The sequence below is a fragment of the Maniola hyperantus genome, chromosome 19 (genome assembly GCF_902806685.2).
Source record: "Maniola hyperantus chromosome 19, iAphHyp1.2, whole genome shotgun sequence".
Taxonomy (NCBI): domain Eukaryota; kingdom Metazoa; phylum Arthropoda; class Insecta; order Lepidoptera; family Nymphalidae; genus Maniola; species Maniola hyperantus.
In genome coordinates, this window is record NC_048554.1 from 9,577,738 (window position 1) to 9,600,787 (window position 23,050).

General features: G+C 37.9%; 2 protein-coding genes across 2 annotated transcripts; both read left to right on the top strand.

Moving 5' to 3' along the window:
- Window positions 1–7,246: 7,246 nt before the first annotated feature.
- On the top strand, window positions 7,247–10,433 carry LOC117991197 (transcription factor HES-4-A-like). The gene is made up of 3 exons (XM_034978746.2): window positions 7,247–7,316; window positions 7,651–7,794; window positions 8,619–10,433. The coding sequence occupies exons 2-3, from the start codon at window positions 7,660–7,662 to the stop codon at window positions 9,675–9,677; spliced, it is 1,194 nt and encodes a 397-aa protein (XP_034834637.1). The 5' UTR covers window positions 7,247–7,316; window positions 7,651–7,659; the 3' UTR covers window positions 9,678–10,433.
- An 859-nt stretch (window positions 10,434–11,292) lies between these two features.
- Window positions 11,293–22,628, top strand: LOC117991196 (uncharacterized). The gene is made up of 3 exons (XM_034978745.2): window positions 11,293–11,661; window positions 16,722–16,942; window positions 21,599–22,628. The coding sequence occupies exons 1-3, from the start codon at window positions 11,544–11,546 to the stop codon at window positions 22,493–22,495; spliced, it is 1,236 nt and encodes a 411-aa protein (XP_034834636.1). The 5' UTR covers window positions 11,293–11,543; the 3' UTR covers window positions 22,496–22,628.
- The last annotated feature ends 422 nt before the right edge of the window (window positions 22,629–23,050 follow it).

The following is a 23,050-nucleotide window of genomic DNA, read 5'->3' on the forward strand; positions in this document are numbered from 1 at the left end:
ATTTAACTGGAACAGAAACTGTACGACTACTTAGTTGGTATAGATATATAAATAAGATCAAAATAATTGATCTATGTAAGTAAGTAGGTGTTTGTATGTTTGTATGATGTTTTCAGAAAATAAAGATAATTCAAACAATAAAATATCGCGAGGCAGTTAGATAATTCTAAATCCAAATAGTAGGTAGGGACGAGAGTAAATAAGAACCAAATCCTAATAGATTTAAATGTTGTTTGCCTTGAGACGTCGTAATCTCGTAATAATGATACTGGTAATCCTTATTAAGCATATTTTATATTTATTTAAATATATTGAATTAATTTGTTTTGTCAAGGGATTAGAGTGATAATCCGAGATTTCAATTTTAACTTTTCTTTAAATGAAATGTGAGAAAATTTATCTTCATAACTTAAAGGTACTCTGGGGCCTACGTGGTCCAAAGATAGCCATTCAGCGTGGCAATGGTGCCAGCTTGATGGGCACCTTTCACAAACAAATTAGAAGAAAATTTCAAATTTCTAGGCCATGACAGACCAGATAGAGTTTTACGATCAGCGGGAAAACTCATTCACTCACTCATTCTAGCGCCACCTACACATCGGACAAAATACTTTAGGAATTCCTTCACGGTCACTGCTATCTGTTTATGGAACGAGCTTCCCTCGCATAACCATCGTGCTGAATCCCTTAACAAATTTAAAATTGACGTCAAAGATCTTTGAGTTTGACTCGCACTTGGCGGGTTTTTTATAGATTTAGACAGGGAATTCGGCAGGCATATACTTACCTATAGTAGTTACCTACTACCCACGTGGTAGGTTAGGTAAGTGAAATGGCTATAAGAGCCTACAGAGTGAATAGACATATTCTAGTCTTCTAGGCAAATCATCCAATCTCAACGATTTACATACAACTCTTTAAACCCATGTACCTACCTAATTTTAAAACTAGATATTATTTTAACGGAAACCTTGCAAACCACAGACAAAGATAGGTATTCGTTTCTAGAACTAGTCTACAAAATTTCAATATTTAAATGAGAACCAAATTATGCTTGTATCCAGAATTCCAGAGCGCTGGGAATCACGCGCTATGTACCTACTGTGACATAGCACATCTGTGTAGCAAGACAGCTCCATATTCAAAACAAAATACTTAAATAATAATATCTTAAAGTATTCCTTTACACTATGAAAAATCTGTATAGGTACTTATGTAGGTTTACCACACAACAAGCCGGTGTTTACATTTCGTTCCTATATCGAACTTCGGACACGCGATGTGAGAGTGTCAGCCGCCGGTTTCCCACGCGTCACAGATTAAACAAAAACACTCTGTCGTCTTCGGCCAGCGATATATATGGTACACTAGATGCGGCGCTGCATCATGATCAATCCCTCGCCGGCTCATTGGTCACTACCACAGTTCACGACATTAGGGAACTTCTAACAAAACATCGAGACTACGACGTCACTAGCAGGCGTCAAATATTAGTACCCTTTGTCCACGTTCATAGAAACGACTTGACAGGAGTGCGGACATCGATGTTCGTTGGAACATGTTGTTACTAGGAAGCGCCACATCTAGTGGAATATTTATATCGCTGTCATCGGCTAATTATAATGAAGCAATTATACCCCACGTGTGGACAGTTGCGTCAAACTTGGATTGAACAAGCTGGTTGAACAAATAATGACTGTTCGTGTAAATTCAAATTCGTACCTATGTTTTATTCAAATAGGCCTTTACGAGCTTTTACGACAACGAAGAGCGATGTCACAAATATTGTTGACTGAGTTGACATCAATAACTTTACAACGGTGCTAATTCGGTTGTCCACAATCTTTGGATTGAAGTAAATTGACAGGTCTAAAAGCAACCCTGTTAAATAACTATACTTTATTCATAGTTGATAATGAATAGATAAATTGTTACTCACCTATCTGCTTAATTTCAGGTCTAGGTAGAACAAATAAAATCAGTCAAGTGTGAGTCGGACTCGCACACGAAGAGTTCTGTATACAATAAATAACTAACACTTTTTACCTTATTTTAATTTGCATGGCAGCCATTTTGGTACTTGTTGTTACAGCAGCAATAGAAAAAATACACAGTGAAAATTTAAGTCTTTATTTATTACGGGTCATAGCAGACAGACGGACGGACGGCGAAGGTTTAGTAATGGGGTCTGTTACTAGTTTACCACGGGTGCGGAAACCTTAAGCAGACAAACTAAACTTGTAGAATTTATAGTAGGATAGAGATAAGGATAAAAGCTTTATCGTTTTGAGCATAATAAATAAACTAGTTTAAATGCCAAGCAGTTGAAGCGTGTTACGGCAAGTTTTTACGCCTACGTGCATACATACACGAGTCAATCAATAGTCTAGCATGCGCTAAACCATCCTCAGATAAGGATACGATCGGCCAACTACTTACTACATAGCTGCATGATTCGTTTTTATTATTAGGGCATTGCATTGAAGTCATAGGGCCTTAATTTATGTATATTCCCATAATACCGTAGGTGAGTATAATACAAACTCACAAAGCATTTATAACATTCCACATGAGTAGAATATTGCGAAGATCGCAAGGCAGACTTCACACACCTTTGAGAATAATATTATGAAGATCTCTCAGGCATGCGTGAGTCTTTTCATGCGATTTCCTCACGATGTTTTAGGTACTAAAGTAATGGTATTTAATTGCTTGAACTCATAACTCCGAAAAGTTTGAGGTGCGTCCGGGATTGGACCCCAAACCCTCCGAATAAAAGTCTGAAATCTTAACGGCATATAAGTATCAGGCGGTTTTCTCGGGGGAAAACAACTAAAATAACAGATCCTATACGTATATCTACTACTAGGTACCTATCATTTTCACATATTCTGCGAAGACAGTAGGTACCTAAGGGAAATCTAAAATGTAGGCTTATTCCACCTACCTTAATAAGATGTCCTAAATGGTATAGTTACCGTCAAACTAGTCAGCCTTGCCACTCAATGATACTTTGCCCAAAAAGCAATTTATAAGCAAATTCACTATGTAATTTTTTTGATAAATTAACATTTACTTAAACCAAATTTTGTTCGATTTTGATGGGGGCAAAGTAATCAGGACTTTTAGCCAACATTGCCCACATCGACTTTTCATCCAAATATAACTCTTAAAAATACGTGGAAAATACCATGACTATAATTTAAGGCTATCTTGGCCCAGGTTTTAAAATTTTGATTTATGGGCAAAGTATTATTGAGTGGCAAAGTTGGCTAGTTTGACGGTAACTATGCGGTAACTATACCATTTAGGACGTCTTATTAACGAAGGTGGAATAAGCCCTTACTGTCTTCGCGGAACATGTGAAATGGAACTTATCATTGAACTTAGCTACCTTGAATAATGCTATATTGACTAAGGTTTAATTCACGATAACCAGTATTTGATTTGGATGATAATATATAATTTGAATTTTAAAATGAGTCCTCTTTCAAGTTCAGATTTGTCTAAATTTAGCCTAGATAACCTCGTGACTCTATAAATACTCACGAAATCTAAAAAATGTATAGGTATTAGGTATAAATGTCAAGTTTTTGTTTTAATTAATCAACTGAATAATAAACGAAAAGAAGGAACTCGTTTCTTTACAATAAATAGCTAACGATTGAAAATAATACCTACTTCAATAAAAAAAGACCCACCGCATAGTTTACAAAATATTATTCTTAGTTCTTCAACTACCTACTAGAATCTAGCTTCTTTGATAATAGGCTATTTTAGTTAGAATTTTCTCGTAAAAATAACCACAGGAATAAGGTTTTTAAAATAAAATAAAAACCATGCTCACACAGATAAGTATTATGAACTTTTAAAAAGTTTCGGTCTTGAATTGCGATCGCGTTTTGTCGCTTCAACTTTGCGGCAATAAGTTTGCTGCAATACGGAAAATCAATGAGTAAAATTCATATACATAATACCTATGTAACACAACAAAATCCACATTCATTGATTCATATTCTTAAGGACGAATTTTAAAATAAGTCCATATTAACAAGATTCAAACTAGATTCAGCTATATTTAGCTCAAGACTTATTATAAGACTCTAAAAATACATAATATATCTTAGATTGTCTTCGAAAATTTGTTAGTTGAATGTCATGAGTTCAAAAGAGCCGTTGCACAAAATATTTGTAAATACGAGTATAATATTATGATGATGACAGATGTTATTTTTAGATTACTCGCAAGTGTTTTAATTATTTTTAAGCACACAATTGGGGCCGATTCTCTTATACACAATCTCTAAACTCAACTAAATTAACAGGTCTAAATCTAGTGCTATCCTTTTCCGCAAGCAACATTATGAAAGGGGTAGCAATAGATTTGCTGTGCCATTTTAGTTTAGTTTAGAGATCGTGTACAACGGAATTAGCCACAGTTACAGTTTTTTTAAAGATTTTGTGAAAATCTACTCCTAACCACCTATAATTTAGGAACATCGATAGTCAGAAAGAATAAAATCGACACTGCAGGCTGGTTCCGAAAACCTGCATCAATCATTATTACAATCGCAGTTGTTGTGATTGGCTGAATTTATGCTATTCTTGTTGCAACAATGCATTGTCGCCAATAGTAAGCGAGCGTCAACCAATCAGAGGTGATTGCGATCGTGACATTATAGCTGTCATTCTACCGCAATCGAACCCCAGCCAGGTGATATTTTGTCATTGTTTAGCCTAATCCCTAAGGCTACTATCGGCGACTTTGCATCTAGTGTTCTAGACAAAACAATGATTGTAATGCTATTGTTTGCACAGGAAGTGGCGATAATATCTAGAGGGTTCGATGACGCGTCCACACTCATAGGACTTCATTCCAACTATGCTATTGCTAATATTATAAAGAGACTTGGTGATGCTCGCGACTTCGTCCGCGTGGATTTAGGTTTTTAAAAATCCCGTGGGAACTCTTTTCTTTTCCGGGATAAAAAGTAGCCTATGTCTATGTATGTGTAGCCATCCGCTAAGAAATGATTTTTGAACATTCAACCCCTAAGGGGGTGAAATAGGGATTTAATATTTGTGTAGTCCACGCGGACGAAGTCGCGAGCATAAGCTTGTTATGTATAAGTACTTTAATGTATAGGTACATCAAATTTCACCTGAGTAAAGCCGGGCGGATCAGCTGGTAGGTATATTCATAAATCTAACACAAAGAGAATTTTCCCAACCACCTTCTGATTTGCTCTTTCCAAAAGCGTTTCCTTTAAAAAAGGAGAACTTTTCCTTTCTCACTTTCATTAGGAATTTCGCAGTAGGTATTCCAATTCGCTAACTAAAATCTAACCGATAAAGGTACAGCGCTCCCTTTTGAAAGAATACGCTTTTGGGAGGACAAAATCAGAAGGAAATTTCTCTCAGTGCAGAAATGGAAATAGTAACATACCTACCTATCTATAACATGACCAATTAAACAAGTTTTCGCCGTGAAAGCAAGGTAAGTTTTTAAAGCCCAAGTTATTTATAAGTCAAATATAATCATTTTAATGATATAATTGAATAAACATGAGCCTCAATAGCTCAACCGGTAAAGGAGTGGACTGAAAACCGTAAGCTCGACGGTTCAAACCCCGCCCGTTGCACTATTGTCGTACCTACTCCTAGCACAAGCTTCACGCTTAGTTGGAGAGGAAAGGGGAATATTAGTTATTTAACATGGCGATTATTCTTTTCAAAAAAAAATTATTCAAAGTCCTTAAAAGACAGAGGGAGGGGACAGGGATTCGAAACGCCAAACACCATGATAACAAAAACTATTCGGGAATTTGGAAGAGGGACGCGGGCCAATCTACCTGGTTAGGAAAAAATCCAAAGGCCAATTTAACATTTGCCTCGTTTTCTTGCCCATTCATTTGTTACGTTTTTTTTATTCCCTTTTGTCCTCTAAGGTCGCATACCGCCAAAGTAAGGCGGTCTCTTAGATTTTTAGGATTCCGTACCTACCTCAAAAGGAAAAAATGGAACCCTTATAGGATCACTTTGTTGTCTGTCTGTCTGTCAAGAAACCTACAGGGTACTTCCTGTTGCCTTGGAATCATGAAGTTTGGCAGGTTGGTGGGTCATATAGCAGACATAAGGGCAAAAACCTGAAAACCGTGAGTTTAGGGTTACATCACACAAAAAAATAAAATTGTGGTCATGAACTTTAATATTTACAATTTTAGAAGTAAGATAACTATATCAAGTGGGAAGTGGGGTATCCTTAAAAGAGCCTTTACCTGTGCATTCTGAAACAGATTTTTATTTATTTTTATGCATTATAGTTTTTGAATTATCGTGCAAAATGTCGAAAAAATACAACTGTAGTACGGAACCCTCGGTGCGCGAGCCTGACTCGCACTTGGCCGGTTTTTTTTAATTTCAAAAGTGTTTTAAAATGAAAATAAGGTAACAGTTATTCATTATCATCTTCATTTTTGTCTTATTTTATTACGGTTCATTTAAGTTTTTTGTAGATGTGGTAATCGGTTTGGTATAGTACCTAATTACTGGAATGTTTATGTTTGGTAGGTAATCATGTTCCGTTAACATTAAGTCAAAAGTACCGAGTACCGACAAAGTAAATGGGGAGATAAGGAATAGGGAGAGGGAGACAATAGAGTCCAATGAAAAGCTTTTGTTAAGAAAAGTTTTTGCCTTTTTTTTGTTTAATATTTTGCCACGTGTTACAAAGCTTAAAAGAAAACTAACGGTTTTAAAATTAGGCGCAAACAATTATTACTTACCTAGCTAAGCTCTTTTACTTATTAGCACGTTTTTTTATAGGGGTGAATCTCCATATCGTGTACCTACTTATGAAGTAAAGCGAAACTAGACCTTAATTTTTTTTCACTATTCAGTCCTAGTCCTCGGCTTTGCCTCGTTTTTCCAATATTACCTACTCGACACATAAATAATTGCTTTAATTCCGACCGGACAGTAATGTAGATACTAAGTTATAATAATTAAAAGCACCCACTATTTATTAACGAGGCATATCCAAAAACCATAAAAAAGGCCAAATCGCAAGACGATAACTCCTTCAAAGATATTTAATACTTCAAACCCTCCCTGGGAAAGACGCGCATGCCCGTAAATTGATCCCATGACCACACGTGGCTATGAATGGCAGGGATGGGACGGGAAGGGAAGGCTAGAGGGGAGGGGCGGAGGGTAAAGGCTTTTTTCAGGCAGTACAATCCGAACCTCGATCGGAGACGCGTGTGTCGTTGAGCGTGGCAAATCATTAAAAATTCAACGTAATCGTATTTCTCAAGGTTAGCTCACTAATATTTCTACAATAATAATAAAAAACTATTTCGCTTCTATTTTTGAATGAACTTGACCTGTGGATATTTTTAGAATTTTTTTCACTTCTGCATAAATTCAAATTTGCATTTTGCTTAATTTTTATAGCAGTGAATTTAAATAGTGTGCCATAATAGATGTATAATTAAATAGACTTCCGAAAATAGAATTAATTGGTTTAAAAAAGGGGGATAGTAAGATTAGGTTATATTTACTTACAAAAGAAATGTTAATAAATTAAATTTGACAAAATTTTGTCCTAGTTTGGTAGAAAGGTTATTAATAAATTGCTGTGTTTGCCAGGTAAACAAAATGTCGGAGCCGGCGCCTTTGTCAAAGACGGCAAAGTACAAGAAGATAACCAAACCCCTGCTTGAAAGAAAACGGCGCGCGCGCATCAATCGATGCCTCGATGAGCTGAAGGATTTAATGGTCGGCGCTTTAGAGGTAAGACCCATTACTGCCTACAATTTTTTTATTGAAAATGCTACAATAATTATATCAATTGAACTTGTATATACCTACCTATTACGTGATATTATATTACTTTCGAGTAAACTTAACCTTATTTTAAAAAGTAACTTTGGAGCGCGTTGAATTCTTTTTGAACGAAATAGCGATTAACAATAATTTAATACATCCAAGCCAAGAACTTAGGTATTAATTTATGCCATAATATTAATTATTGACACGTCTTTTATTTTATATTTTCACGTAGAAGTTGTCAGATAGAGGTCAATGGTTTTCCTATTCTTAGCTTAGATGCATACCTACTATAAAATTCCCCTATGTTACCCTATTTTGCTAAATAGTATCGAGCAGGTTTTTACACTTTTTATCTAGCGCAGCGCAAAATAACATATCGGAAAAAATAATGCTTAATTTAGGTACCTATAAAATGTACAGTCTTCAAATAAATAGTAAAAAACAGAATCGCAATACAATAGTTAATAATTCATAACTCCTACCCATTAGTAGGGTCGGGCATAATTTATCTCTACTGCTTATTAAAAAAACACTTAATTCGCCTCATCAAAGTGCAATCCATCTTCCATTCACACGCCATTTATTTTTATCAAGGACCGGTTGTCCTTTTGTTTATCCGAGAGCCTATTTACTGCGAGACAGACCGTGGCAAAACTGGAATACTAAATTAAATGCCCGTTAATAAACAGGACTACAGTTATATTAATGTGACTTGAACTCCCGTAACATGAGAAACGAGAAACGCACCTGCCCATTTGGTTCATCTATTTTATTTTTGTCCGCAGATCGATGACGACAACCTGAGCAAGTTGGAAAAGGCAGATATCCTTGAGCTAACCGTTAATCACCTTACAAAGTTGCACAGGCCTAAAGATCCCGTTCTGGAAGCGAAGAAGTTTCAAGCGGGCTTCGGGCAGTGCGCTGCCGAAGCGTGCAGGTTTATTATGTCCGTTCCAGACTTAGATTCAAAAGTTAGTCAAAATTTGGTCGGGCATTTATCCAGACTGATTACATCGCAGCCTTTGAGTATTCAAGTTACAGAAAGACCAACGTTTTCGCCACCCGTTTCACCTTCTTCCGTTGTCTCTGATAGACAGCATTACTACAGCGACCATGAAAGATCCTCCTCTGATGCTGAAGACTCAGTTTACTCAGCCGATAGTGCTTCCAAACAGTGGTCGTTCCCGAGACCTAATAATAAACAAAGTCTTCCAATCGCTGGTTTACTAACTACAGTTGACAAATTGGTTCCACATCACACGGAACACGGCTCTATGAACGGTCATCGGAATGGCGCCTACTTCAACAAAGTTCCAGCTGAAGCCAAAGACATCATTTTACAGAAAATTAGACAACACATAATGGACAAACGTGGTCATGAAAATATAGGAAACGTCGATGTTAACACTAACCCTGAAGTACACCAAGAACAGCGTTACATTCGTGAAGAAATGTACAGAGATGACGCTGCGTATTATCCTCCACAGAGTTACCCCAGCGGCAACGACACTTTAGATCTCCGAAAAGTTCGCTCACCAGCAAAGTCAGTCAACATACCCCATTCACCAAAAGAGCAAGCTACATACAAAATTGCCAAAGAAGTAGAATCATCTTCTGTCGAAAGAAAATTACCACACCCCCCAGAACCGTGCGAATTGCCAATGGATTACAACAACTTGCCGCCTAAAAAGAAAAGGAAATTAATCGAGTACCAGGAGTATAAAAAACAAGAGGAGGCAAGACGACAGCTCGACGCTTTTCATGCTGAGAAAAAAGATCGTCTAGTTGAGGGACCACCGGTAGACCATGATAATATAGACGCGAACAAGTGGCGCCCTTGGTAATCGCGACTAGTTTTTATCATTCTTGACTTGTTACGACAGTACCTACCTAATTTGAGAAACAAACTCATCATACTACTTGAAGACTGAACTCAGTATTTAGTAACTATTGATGGTCATTATAAAATCTATGTCAATCTCGATGATAATGATAAAATAGTAGCTTCAACTGCGTTCAAGTTAAAATTATTCTAGACGCGTTGCAATTTTTTCAGTGCCCTTTTTAAATACATATAATTATTTTCGTTACTTTTTAGTTTTTAGTTTGGGCGGTCATCAGAAATTCCGTCTTTAACCTAAGGGATTGATTAAACCATAAACTTTGATAATCCTTCTAATTCTGAACTTTACTAAAATGCAATGGACGGCATTGAACAATTTCACTTTTTGATTGTGATATTAATTCTTCCATGACAAAGCTTTAATTCGTTATTAAATTGTTATATAGAGATTAGTTGTTAATTTACAGAAGTGCCTTATTTACGAATAAATTTAGATTATGTTATATTATGTACTTAGTTAAGTTTAAGATTTATCACATGATTATGTGCCATGTATTTTGATCTCTATGTCTTCCCAACAGATTCGAATTCATTTTGTATGAAATGTTTGAAATTATTCTGTTGAATATGTTTATATTTTTGAATAGATTTTTTTTAATCTCTATGATTTATTCAAAATGTAATAAGTAGTTAGGTAATTATTATATACGATTGTGTTTGTAATAATTACTAATAATCGTCATTAAAGCAAACTACAAAATTACCTTTGATAATTTTTATTTCCTACGACCTATTTTATCACACTACATTACAAGCATATTACAAGACCTAGGTACCTAGTAGGTAGGTACTTTTTTGCTAATATTTTAAATTAGTAGGTAGATAGGTTGGTCAGTACCTATTTGAAAATGATGGTAGATCTACATAATTTGTAATCTCGACTTCTTACATAGATCGACAGTCGCCAACTCTTAATTTTTGGAAAATTCGGGTGCTCAGGTAAGTATGACTTATTTTTGTGCTCTTAGGGTCGTAGGTTAACCTGAAATTGAGAATCGTTACTACTAGCGACATCTATTAACAGAATAACTATTAACATATATACCATATTAATATAAACACTGATATTTTTAAAACAATTACATTTTGTAGACCGTGATCTGTTACAGAATTTTAACAACAAAAATAAGTCATAGTGTAAAACTTTAGTAGGAATGTGGAAGATGGATTCAAATCATTTAATTTAATATTTAAAACAACGCCATCTACCATATTAGCTTTGATTAATTTTTAAGAACGCCATCTATGTTCTATACAAAACACTAAGTTACAAAACAGTTTAAATGATAAAGCTATTGAACACAAGATGGTGCTGTATAATAATTTATCACAATAATCTAATTATCAATTAATTTTGTATATTCGTAAGCTGTTCAACTAATTGATAAGTACCCTAATTGAATAAACTAAAAATAAAAATATTATAAAAAGTCTATTTTGTGTTTCACAATACTTACGAATCTATTCACTGATAGATGGCGCTGTACGATTAATTACAAATCGTAGTAGAATCATGGTGGGGTCACGCACGCGGCACGAGCGTAGAAAGAACAGAACAACTTCATTCATTCAATAACATGACGGTTTGTCGGCTAGTCGGTTCATAACTTTTTGCCGCTCGAATAAGTGACAGACAAGATGAACGCGCAAAACATAACGAACTTATTCGAATTTTAAACCGATTTGACAGTTGATGATTAATTTTATTTGACGTTTGCGGTATTGCATTTTCATGTTGGATTGCGTTTTGTGATAATATTTGAGTGGAAGTGGAGTGTTTATCATTAAAATGTTATGGTGATTGGAAATGCTTGTGGGGGAGCAGTCGCCGGCGCCCCGTGTGGTAGCCGGCTTGCGGAAACTCCGACCTGAATTGACGCCAGGCCCTTTTCCAACTCCTGCAGATCCAAATCTTCGGATATCAGGTCAGTCGGGAACCCAGAACGAGTAGAAATCGTAGGAATATTTAATACGTTTAAGCTCGAAAACCCAAAATAGAAATCAGCTGTTTGTCACTTTTGCCAATGACTTCCTTGCTTTTGGCTGATTTTAATAACCACGTAACCGCCCCATCGAGTAATGGACATAAATTATGTATAAGACCTGATATAATGTACTAACATGATTTTGTTATCGATAATTGTTATGATTTATTTAACTAGTTACTATAATAGGTAGTAGGTACGCGACAGGTCGAGATCGCAATCGGGGAGGGAACGCGCCGCACACCCGTACAGCCCCCGTGCTAACCGCGATTGCCATCTCGACCTGTCGCGTTGAAATTCAATATTATAAAGTAGGTACGTACACTTAAATTTCACATCTTGATATAAAATGAGTAATAATATAATTAATTTAAGACCCTAACATTTGACGCCTGCCAGTGGCGTCGAAGCCTCGACGTTTTGTTAGAAGTTCCCTAGCTGTCGTTCCTGTGCCCATAGCCTAACATTTGACATAGGTAGATAGGCATATATGTATGTATCGTCGATTCAGGATCAAACCGAGTCTTCCATCACTAGTAGTTCAGTCTGGTCTAGTGACCAGAGAAAATTTAGAAATTATTAAATCCCTAATTTCCCCTGCCGGGACCTCCCACTAATAACACCACAGCGTTCACCGCGCGCCAGAGAGGTCGTCAAAAAGTTTGTACTGAGTAACTGAGAATATAGAGAACTCTAAGGCATGCAGGTTTCCTCACGATGTTTTCCTACCATTAAAGCAGGTGATAAATAATTGCTTAAAACGCACATAACTTAGAAAAGTTAGAGGCGCGATATGTATTCGATATCTGATCGACCGCCGACCTCCCGAATAGAAGACTATACTGCGCTAACTGGCACGCGGTCTCCATTTCAGAAACACGTAGATATTTAAAACACGTTTGCTAGATAAGATAACAGCTAATGATAACTAATAATAATTACAATTTCATAGACTACAGTAGATTGTTTATTAATTGGACAAACGGACAAAATTAGATGAATTCATTGAGTCATTACGTATCTACTAACTACTTAGTATTATCAGCTGTTTACACAATTATCGCTAACAGCTGCTCTCTGGGGCGCCCTTTAACATTCTTGTTCTAATTTGAGTTTGTCCACTTCTTGATGAACTAATAGCAATGATATAAGATTTTATATGACAGTAGTTAGTAGGCTGTAAGTAATACATCGATCGCTCATCGGCTCTCCATTTTCAATCTCACTAATCCATACTAATATTATAAATGCGAAAGTGTGTCCGTCTGTCTGTCTGTCTGCTAGCTTTTCACGGCTCAACCGTGCAACCGATTTTGACGAAATTACAATAAATACGAAGGTACAGAGATAGCTTGCATCCCGGGGAAGGACATAGGCTACTTTTTATCCCGGAAAATTAAAGATTTCCCACGGGATTTTCTCAAAAACTTAAATCGAGGCAATTGCCAAAAATCACCTGGATCGAGCATGTTGAGTGCATGTCTCCTGCAAATAATATATGTAGTTTAAAAAACTGGCCAAGTGCGAATCTGACTCGCACACGAAGGGTTCCGTGACTGAACAATCGTACAAGAAATCACTTTTTTGTGATTTAATCACAAAATCACGGTTTTCGACATTGCTACCAGCCAAATTTCATGATTCTATTTCTTCTAGGTCCCCTATTAGATAGTACCCTATAGGTTTTGATTCCCTTGACGGGTCTTGATAGACACGATTAATTATCTCTGGCCACGACAGACAGAAAGACAAACAATGAATTGATACTATTTAAGGGTTCCTTTTTTTCTCTGAAGAAACTGAAAAGTAGACAAAGCTTCACTTTTGGGGATTTGAGTACTTTTTTAAACCGTTTGTTTCCAATCTAAGTAGGTAGGTCATTCATCATAATCATGATCAACCCATCGCCGGCTCACTACAGAGAACGGGTCTCCTCTCAGAGTGAGAAGGGTTTTTGGCCATAGTCTACCACGCTGGCCATGTGCGGATTGGTAGACTTCACACACCTTTGAGAATATAATGGAGAGCTCTCAGGCATGCAGGTTTCCTCACATTTTCCTTCACCGTTAAAGCAAGGTGATATTTAATTACTTAAAACGCACATAACTCCGAAAAGTTAGAGGTCCTTGCCCGGAGTCGAACCCCCGACCACCGATTAGAAGGCGGACGTCCTAACCACTAGGCTATCACAGCAGCACCGGGACCAGATTTACATAAAAGTTGAATAAAATGAGTAAAATTGCTCAAACAGGGAAATCCTGTGAACAGCCTTCCAACGTTTATCAACTCTGCGGAATGATACAAGGTCCAACGTCAAATTTGTATACATTTTTATTGTTTTCATATGAAGTGTCTGTATTATTATTACTTAAATAAGGTATTATTTAAGTAATTACTTATTTAAAGTAGGTACATTATCTTTATTGACACAAAATGTCTGTTTAAATACTTAATTAATTTTGAACTTCTTTTACGTGTCTTTGTCACGAGCCTTGTTTTTTAGGGCTCCGTACCTCAAAAGGAAAAACGGAACCCTTATAGGATCACTTTGTTGTCTGTCTGTCTGTCTGTCGGTCTGTCAAGAAACCTACAGGGTACTTCCCGTTAACTTAGAATCGTGAAATTTGGCAGGTAGGTTGGTCTTGTAGCAGACATTCGGGGAAAAATCTGAAAACTATGAATTTGTGGTTACATTACACAAAAAAAATTAAATTGTGGTCATGAACTAATAAATAGTATTTTCAGTTTTCGAAGTAAGATAACTATATCAAGTGGGGTATCATATGAAAGGTCGACTTCACCTGTGCATTCTAAAACAGATTTTTATTTATTTTTATGCATCATAGTTTTTGAATTATCGTGCATAATGTCGAAAAAATACGACTGTAGTACGGAACCCTCGTTGAGCGAGCCTGACTCGCACTTGGCCGGTTTTTATATATTACTAGATGATTCCCGCGACTTCGTCCGCGTGGATTTAAGTTTTCAAAAGTCCCGTGGGAACTCTTTGATTTTCCGGGATAAAAAGTATCCTATGTCCTTCCCCGGGATGCAAGCTATCGCTGTACCAAATTTAGTCAAAATCGGTTGTACGGATGGGCCGTGAAAGGCTAGCAGACAGACAGACAGACACACTTTCGCATTTATAATACTAGTATGGAAGTATGGATTTGAAAATTAATAACTAATAGGTATACGTATGTTCATTATTTTGTCTACTTGAATCGCACTAGGTATCAGACATCATCGTAAGACAGAATTGAACCCTACATCCTAGTTATATCCCATCTCCAGTTTTAAGGGGGCGCAGTTCGGTGCTTTCTTCATACAGACGTAGGAGGATGATCACTACATTATTTGATAGTACGCTTAAAACTAAGTATTATATCCGTTTGTCTTGCCATTATCTAGGTTCATCTAAATATATAAAAGGAAAAGGTGACTGACTGACTGACTGACTGACTGACTGATCTATCAACGCACAGAGCAAACTACTGGACGGATCAGGCTCAAATTTGGCATGCAGATAGGTATTATGACGTAGGCATCTGCTAAGAAAGGATTTTTGAAAATTCAACCCCTAAGGGGATGAAATAGGGGTTTGAAATTTGTGTAGTCCACGCGGACGAAGTCGCGAGCACAAGCTAGTTGATATATAAAATACTAGCTTATGCTCGCGACTTCGTCCGCGTGGATTATACAAATTTCAAACCCCTATTTCACCCTCTTAGGGGTTGAATTTTCAAAAATCCTTTCTTAGCGGATGACTACGTCATAATAGCATGCTGAATTTCAGCCCGATCCGTCCAGTAGTTTGAGCTGTGCGTTGATAGATCAGTCAGTCAGTCACCTTTTCCTTTCATATGTTTAGATTGATAAATTAAGCGTGACTCTACCCAACTGGAAAGCCTAGAACCTTTTGTTTACTCCGTTACGCTAGATTGGTTATTAAACAAGATGAATGTTGGTCAATATCAAGGATGGTAATGAATCGAATCGAATCAAATAAAAACAAACTTGCTTTTGTTTAGCCTGTTAAAGAATTGCTTAAAGTTGCGGGAGAAAAACCAGCTTCCGTCGTAAGAAAAGATTCCAGTTGAGTGACTTTATCTCAGTTAACCATTTTGAGAGGCCAACCAACACACACGAAACTGTTTTCGAATTGAATTTCGAAGTCTCTGTCATTTGTATGGGGCTACGTAACAGTAAGAGCCCTATACTAACTTCTTTCCGTAGATAGAGGATAATCGGGAAAGTCTATTCCCGAAGGGCTCTCTGTTAAAGCCGTTTGTTTATAGTGTGCTAGAGCGGAATGAATCTTGGTCAATATCAAGGATGGTAATGAATCAAATCGAATCTATTAAAAACAAAGCTAATATTGTTTGGCCTGTTGTCGACACGCGGCTGGAATTCAATCCAAGGCCTAAGTGGGTTAAGCTGACATTTGCTACGTCATGCCGTTGTGGTCTAACTCCTTACATAATAATCGGTTGTACCGTACCTATTACGATTTGTTTACAAACTGTTTAGCGATTTAGGTATTTTTATGTATAGTACCTACCTATACGCGATACGTTGAGATGGCAATACGGGGTATGAGGCGGACTATAGGTAGGTATCTAATCAAATTGTGTGCGTTTTTACTTATTACTAAGTCTAGACCAGTGTCTTAAATTCTTAACATTTTTGCCAGTTCATAACCCCCAATTCTGCCCTCGTGAAAAAAGACACAATTTGCTACCTACTTCTTATTTCAATACAGAACTCATTGGGGATGTTACAATACAAATACCGCATCAGATTATCTTATCAGATTTTGGTATCATAGGATTAGTTAGTTACATGACAAATGACAAAATTGATAAGATAAGTTAATACCATCAATACTTTCTCGCTCGATAGGGAATCGCTAAAAATCAAAAACATAAGGATTCCCAACCCTCCAAATTGAGAAACGCTACCTTATAACTATAACTAAATGTGTTTTTGTTTGTCACCAGGTGTCCTTCGCCAGTATTACAATGACGATGACGAGTCATGGGCATGGGTGCACGCTGCCGTCCGTGGGGGCTGTCTGCTCGCGTGTCGGGATGGTACCCTGCCCAGGCGATCCGCGGCTAGGCTGCCCCTGCGACATCTACACCTGCGAGCTGCGGTCAAGTTGCCCAACGCGTTCCAGCTGTCGCGACTGCGGGACGACGCCTCCGTTGCCACGTTCCAGGTAATTTGAGGGCATATTCAATCACTTGTGGTATAGCACCCAGGCGATCTGTGGCTAAGCTGCCTCTGCGAAACCTGTACCTACCTGCGAGTTGCCCAACGCGTTACAGCTGTCATGTCGCGACTACGGGACGACCGAACGCCTCCGTTGCCATTTTTCAGGAAATTTGGTGCATATCTACTCAACTATTTATGGTAGGTATAACCTGTTTTTTCTGTTCCGTGGGTATAACAGTGATACAGTGATAGTAAGTACCCAGTCGACCTGTGGTTCTCTAAATAGATAAGTATATTATCAAAACGTAAAAAGTTCTTCAGTACTTATTATAAAATAAATCAGCAACTTTCGCCATGTTAAGGAAATTTATTGATATGATGAGGTAAAACTCGACAAGGAGCGCACGCCACATGTCACGTACATGCTTGAGGGCATTGCGTGTCATGAGAGTAATTTTTAATTACCTTAGATACAGTCCGCGACAGGTCGAGATGGCAATCGGGGTGTAATGCAGGGGACGCCCCGCACACCCGCACTGGGTTTGCGCGGGGGCTGCGGGGGGGGGGGGGGGGGGGGGGGGTGTTACTGCTCTCAAACAACCAATGTATACTATAAACAAAACTAACATGCTATTGCGATTTTATTTTAAAAGATCACTGTACTAATTGTTCAATTACACGGTATGAAGACAACTATTTCTATAACAACTTTATATCAGATAGTTAGGACCGGCTAGTTAAACAATTAGGTATTATGTATTTAATAAGACGCTCACACCTTGTTAGCTGTTACCAAACGATTTCTTCATCAAACTCGACTTTTACCGTGAAGGTCCAGAATACCGGTTATGAAACTATATGTTTAAAGGGCAATTAAAGCCTCAAGTTTACATGGCAGAACATTTTTCTTATTCTTAATTTCAATATAATAACATACAGCAAAAACTTGTTCCCATCCGTGATCCGACACATTAGTAAGTAGTAGCAGAATATTTTTTGCATACCGTACAAATTATCTTTTTTGTAGATGCAGTACCTACCTAGTCATAGGGAAAACTTAGGTTTTGGGTACCTGAATAATTGATATGCAATATACATATTAAACTTGTGTATGCGTTTTTAGTCATAGGGAAAATTTAGGTACTTGGGTACCTAAATCAGTACCCATATTATATATGAAGTATGTTTGTTTGTTGGTTTGTCCTTCAATCACGTCGCAACGGATATACGTGATTTTTCGCATGGGATTAGTTAAAGACCTGGAGAGTGACATAGGCTACTTTTTATCCCGGAAAATCAAAGAGTTCCCACGGGATTTTTAAAAACCTGAATCCACGCGTACGAAGTCGCGGGCATCAGCTAGTAATTAATGCCCGTACCCTTAGGGGGAGAATTTAGTTAGATCCTTTCTTATCTGATACCTACCCCCTAGAAAGAACCTACGTTTCAAATTTCAAGTAAAAATAACAATAGTTAAAACTTTTCTATAAAAACTTTCCCCCCCTATTTTACCACCCTTAAGGGGGGAATTTCCCAAATTGAATTATACAGATTTTTATTATTTAAAACTAATAAACCTAAATGTCGATTTTCACGTCTCTAACTTCAAAAACATAGGACTTTCATACAACCTTCGACCCTCCCCCATTCACACCCTTAGGGGGGTGGAATTTTTCGAAACCGTTTCTTAGGTGACACCTACGTCCTAGAAAGAACCTACCTTCCAAATTTCAAGTTTGTAGGCTTTATAGTTCCTGAGATTTCGTGATTAGTCAGTGAATGAGTGAGTGAGTGGTATTTCGCTTTTATATATTTAGAAGATTAAAGTTGTGCACCGGTATGAATAATGTAATTGATACGTAAATCATCGTCAATAGTATACCATATTTACGTAATTCCAAAGACATTTATCGTTTACCTGACACAAGAATCCACCGCAAACCAGCACCGTCCTTGGAGACACGTTTAATATTGCGATTATTTGATATCATAAATATTACACTGCACGTGTGTTCTATAGTGATGTGCCTAAGCTTCGTACCCTATTCTAATCGATAACATCCATCTTCAACTTATCTTCTATTTTTTCAATCATTTCAAGTGTATGTATGTAGGTAATGAAGGCGATTTTCATCTGACTAATATTATAAATGTACAATTTTGGAAACAATGACTGAAACGATTTAGGCTGAAATTTGTAATGGAGGTAGATACCCTGAATTAGTAGTTACTTTTTATCCCGGAAAATATAAGTCTCCGCGGGGTTTTCAAAAAATACAAGATAACTTTAGAAGAACTATATTTTTGCTGATCCATCCTCGAACACTAGTCTAAATATGAACTCTACAGCACTTGCAAGTTTTGTTGATTAAAATGATTTAACACACCATTTATACGGTAAATTAAATAATTAATTACCTTGCATTAAGTTTCGATTACAATGTTAATCGACTCTAATATAAACTGCGTCTTGCGTTTCGACACAGATAAATTCACCTTTGTGACATCTCTAATGGTAGTCATTCATTGGCCATAGTTTATCTTGCAATTTACCATAATTACAAAGCTATGGCATTAACATAGATGTTAATTATTGACATACCTACTCATAGTCTCATACCCGTAATCAACTATTAATTTAATTAGTCATACCAAGAAATACAGATTAGGTATTTGAATTAAACTTCCGATCATCGAGCAATAATAATTTGCGTAGAATGATTTTAAAATAATAAATTATAAATAAATTATATATTTTGTAGTTTAACTACCTACCCTCTCTCTGAATCCAATTTATTATCCAAAATCTAATCAAAATGACAAAAACTACTAAGAAAAAAATCTGTTTGTCATAAAATTTTAAATCAGGCTTAAGTCCTTGTACAAGAATGTCTGGATGTACTAGTGACCGTTACCAACGAACTCAGCATAAAGAGCTCTAAGCGTGGGTTAAATACGGGCATAAAATACCCCTGAAAGTAATAGGAGCTCCCTCAATCGGGCTGTAAGAGGAATAACAGCGTTGGTATTGAATTGCCAACAACACGGATCTGAGTCAGACCCCTTTTCATTGCCACGACAATGTATGTCCATTTTGTTTTCACTCTTTTAAAAATGCACAGTTAATAATTACATATTTACTAAAATTTAGTAAATAAAGAAATTCTGTATCTGGAACGGTATTAAATAAATGAACAGATTTATTTCAAGCAACAAAGACTCATAAACTAAAAGATTCTAATCCATACTATTATTATAAATGCGAAAGTAGGTATATCTGTCTGTATGTGTGCTAGCTTTTCTCGGCCCAACAGTTCAAACCGATTTACAGAGTTAGCTTAAATCCCGGAAAATTAAAGAGTTCCCACGGGATTTTTATAAAACCTAAATCCACGCGAACGAAGACGCGAGCATCATCTAGTAATCTTCATTACTTAGTAACTAAATAAAACAAAACTTATGTGAACCACTACTGCGTGGTTTCTACACCAGCTGAACTTGTAGCAGCGGTTCTCATAGCACCAGTTGAGCTTGCTGGCTATTATGCTCACAACTCTCTTGACGCTGCTGGCCCGTATACTCGGCGCACCAGGGATGCGCATCTTTTGCGCAGTCTATTCTGGCGTCAGCGAACATCCCTAATGCGCACAGAGAATTCAACCTTGGTCTGTGCTTATGCGCTACAGAAGCAGGCCAGCCCCATGAGAGCCCTATAAACATTATATTGCATGCGAAAGACAAATCCTATAACATGGGGATAAGATATCCAGCATGATATAAGCTTAGAATGGGAAGATGTCATTCTCCACAAAGCAATAGCAAGTAATACCCACTCCGAGAGCTTTTTCTGCTACAAACAGTTGGAAAATTTAACTAATCAGTAAATTTTGTTGGCTAGTTGGAATATTTACCTCAAACAGTACGTACATTTTGTATGCCATTCAAAAAGTCACGTTTACCAACAATACCTTGCCAATAATTTATGGAAGTATTGTCAACAAACAATGCTCTGGGCATGTGAGCGAAGAGCATAATATTGGCAAACTGAAGATAATTCGTTACGCACGCTACTGATCGTACGGTTAGCAATCATTAGTAACTAGTAACAGAAACGAAACAATCAACTCGTGATCCTAATGTTAAACAATCTAACATCTACTTACCTATTACGAAAACCACCAGTTTAAAAATATCTCTTATTAGGTACAATATTTAAAGCAATAACTATACTTCTATAAAATAACGTCTTACACAATAATAGCAACATCTTGCAAGACGTTGGAACTTGGAAGCCCCTTCAAACTCACCTTTCTCACGACTCGGCCGATTTAATAGACCTCAGTAAAGCGCAACACCCGTAAATCATTGCACCTTTGTATTCCGCGATCTTTTGATGGCCCTATTTAACATAAGAAGGGCTAGAAAGCGAAGGTGTTGACACGTAAAGAAACACGTTATGACGAGAGGAAATCCTTATTCCTCTACATAATGGTACGAATAGTCCAAACTAGTTCTTGAAAATACCAAGCTACCCTTTGGAATTGTTAATCTATGAAACTCTTATACGTTACTTGTAATTTTGCCATTCACAGCGGTTTAACTATTGAGCTATAAAGTCCCATCTCATTGCCGATAATAATTTAATTTTTCTTTGTTGCAGGCTTGCAATGCGACGGAATACGCCCGGTGGGTACGAGCACTATGCGTTGAAATACTTGGACAGACACCGTTACCACAAGTTAGATTTTTGGACGTGCTACCGGCCGCGGACACGTGTAGGGAACCAAAGAAAGAACCTCTCCAGGAGACGCCTGCCTGCCCTCCTAGACCGCCGCCAAGAGCACGGAGAAGGCTGTTGCCAGCCGCAGAGACCCAGCTACCTCGGCGAGACCACTCACCTGCCGCAACGGACGAGGGCATCGTCGTAGAAGACGACGATTATGATTCATCGTCCGACCGCAGCCTCGACCTATCCCTTTCTCTCGACGCGCTCAAGACCATTGATGTGGTCGATGCGCCAGTACGGAAAGCTGAGGTCATCAAATGTGATAACTGCAGCAAATTAAATGCAATTCCACCGCAGCATCACACGTTACCGCGTGCGAGAGCAAACGAAAATGAAATAGGTCGCCACCGGTATCTAAAAAGATGGGAGGGTCCAACGGGCAGGGCGGAAAGAGGTAGATTTACAATGGAGGCAGCGAGAAGAAAGGCAGCTTCGTTGGAGAATCGGGCGAGGTCTTGTTCGCCGAATTCACACGAAGTTGTGTCCCAGTACGTTCCCGTACGAGAGAGGCGAGCTTTGTTCGAGTCTTTATCGCAGAGCGGGGGTAGTTTGGCACGGAGTAGCGAGCAGTTGGCTCGCCCGGTGCCCGTTTTGCAGACGACGCCTCGTCGTGCAGCGTCACTGCATGACCTTCAGGCGCCTCCGACGAGGTCAGTGAGCGACCTGCGGCAGTTTTTCGAGGCAGTAGCACGCGGCGCAGGCCCGTGTTCGGGTCTCCGCCACAGTGTGCCAAATCCTGTGCGCGCCTTCACGTCTCTCACCTGTGCCTGACTGAACACTTTGTACATAATGTAAATAAGACTCACGGCGTCGACCGTCGATCGCCTCACTAAGTCGTTCGTTTTAAGACTGTTAAAAGTATTGTTACGTACCTATAAGTAACTAATATAAAATATTGTATTAACTATTACGATGAGTTTCTTTGATACCCTTGATGAGACATCAACATGATCACCCCATTACCGGACCACTACTGAGAACGGGTCTCCTCTCAGAATGAGAAAGGTTTTGGCCGCAGTCCAACACGGTGGTCAAGTGCGGATTGGCAGACGTCACACGCCTTTGAGAACATTATGGAGAACTCTCAGACATACAGGTTTTCATACGATGTTTTCCTTCACCTTTAAAGTCAGTGATATTTATTTGCTTAAAACGCACATAACTCCGAAAAGTTAGAGGTGCGTGCCCGGGATCGAACCCCCGGACCAACTGAATAGGACGTCTTAACCTATCACACTTCACTGGTGTGACTCCCGTTGCCTGTTTTAGAAATAATGGTTATTATTTCTAAAACGGGCAATGACCGAATACAGCGGGTAATTTTAA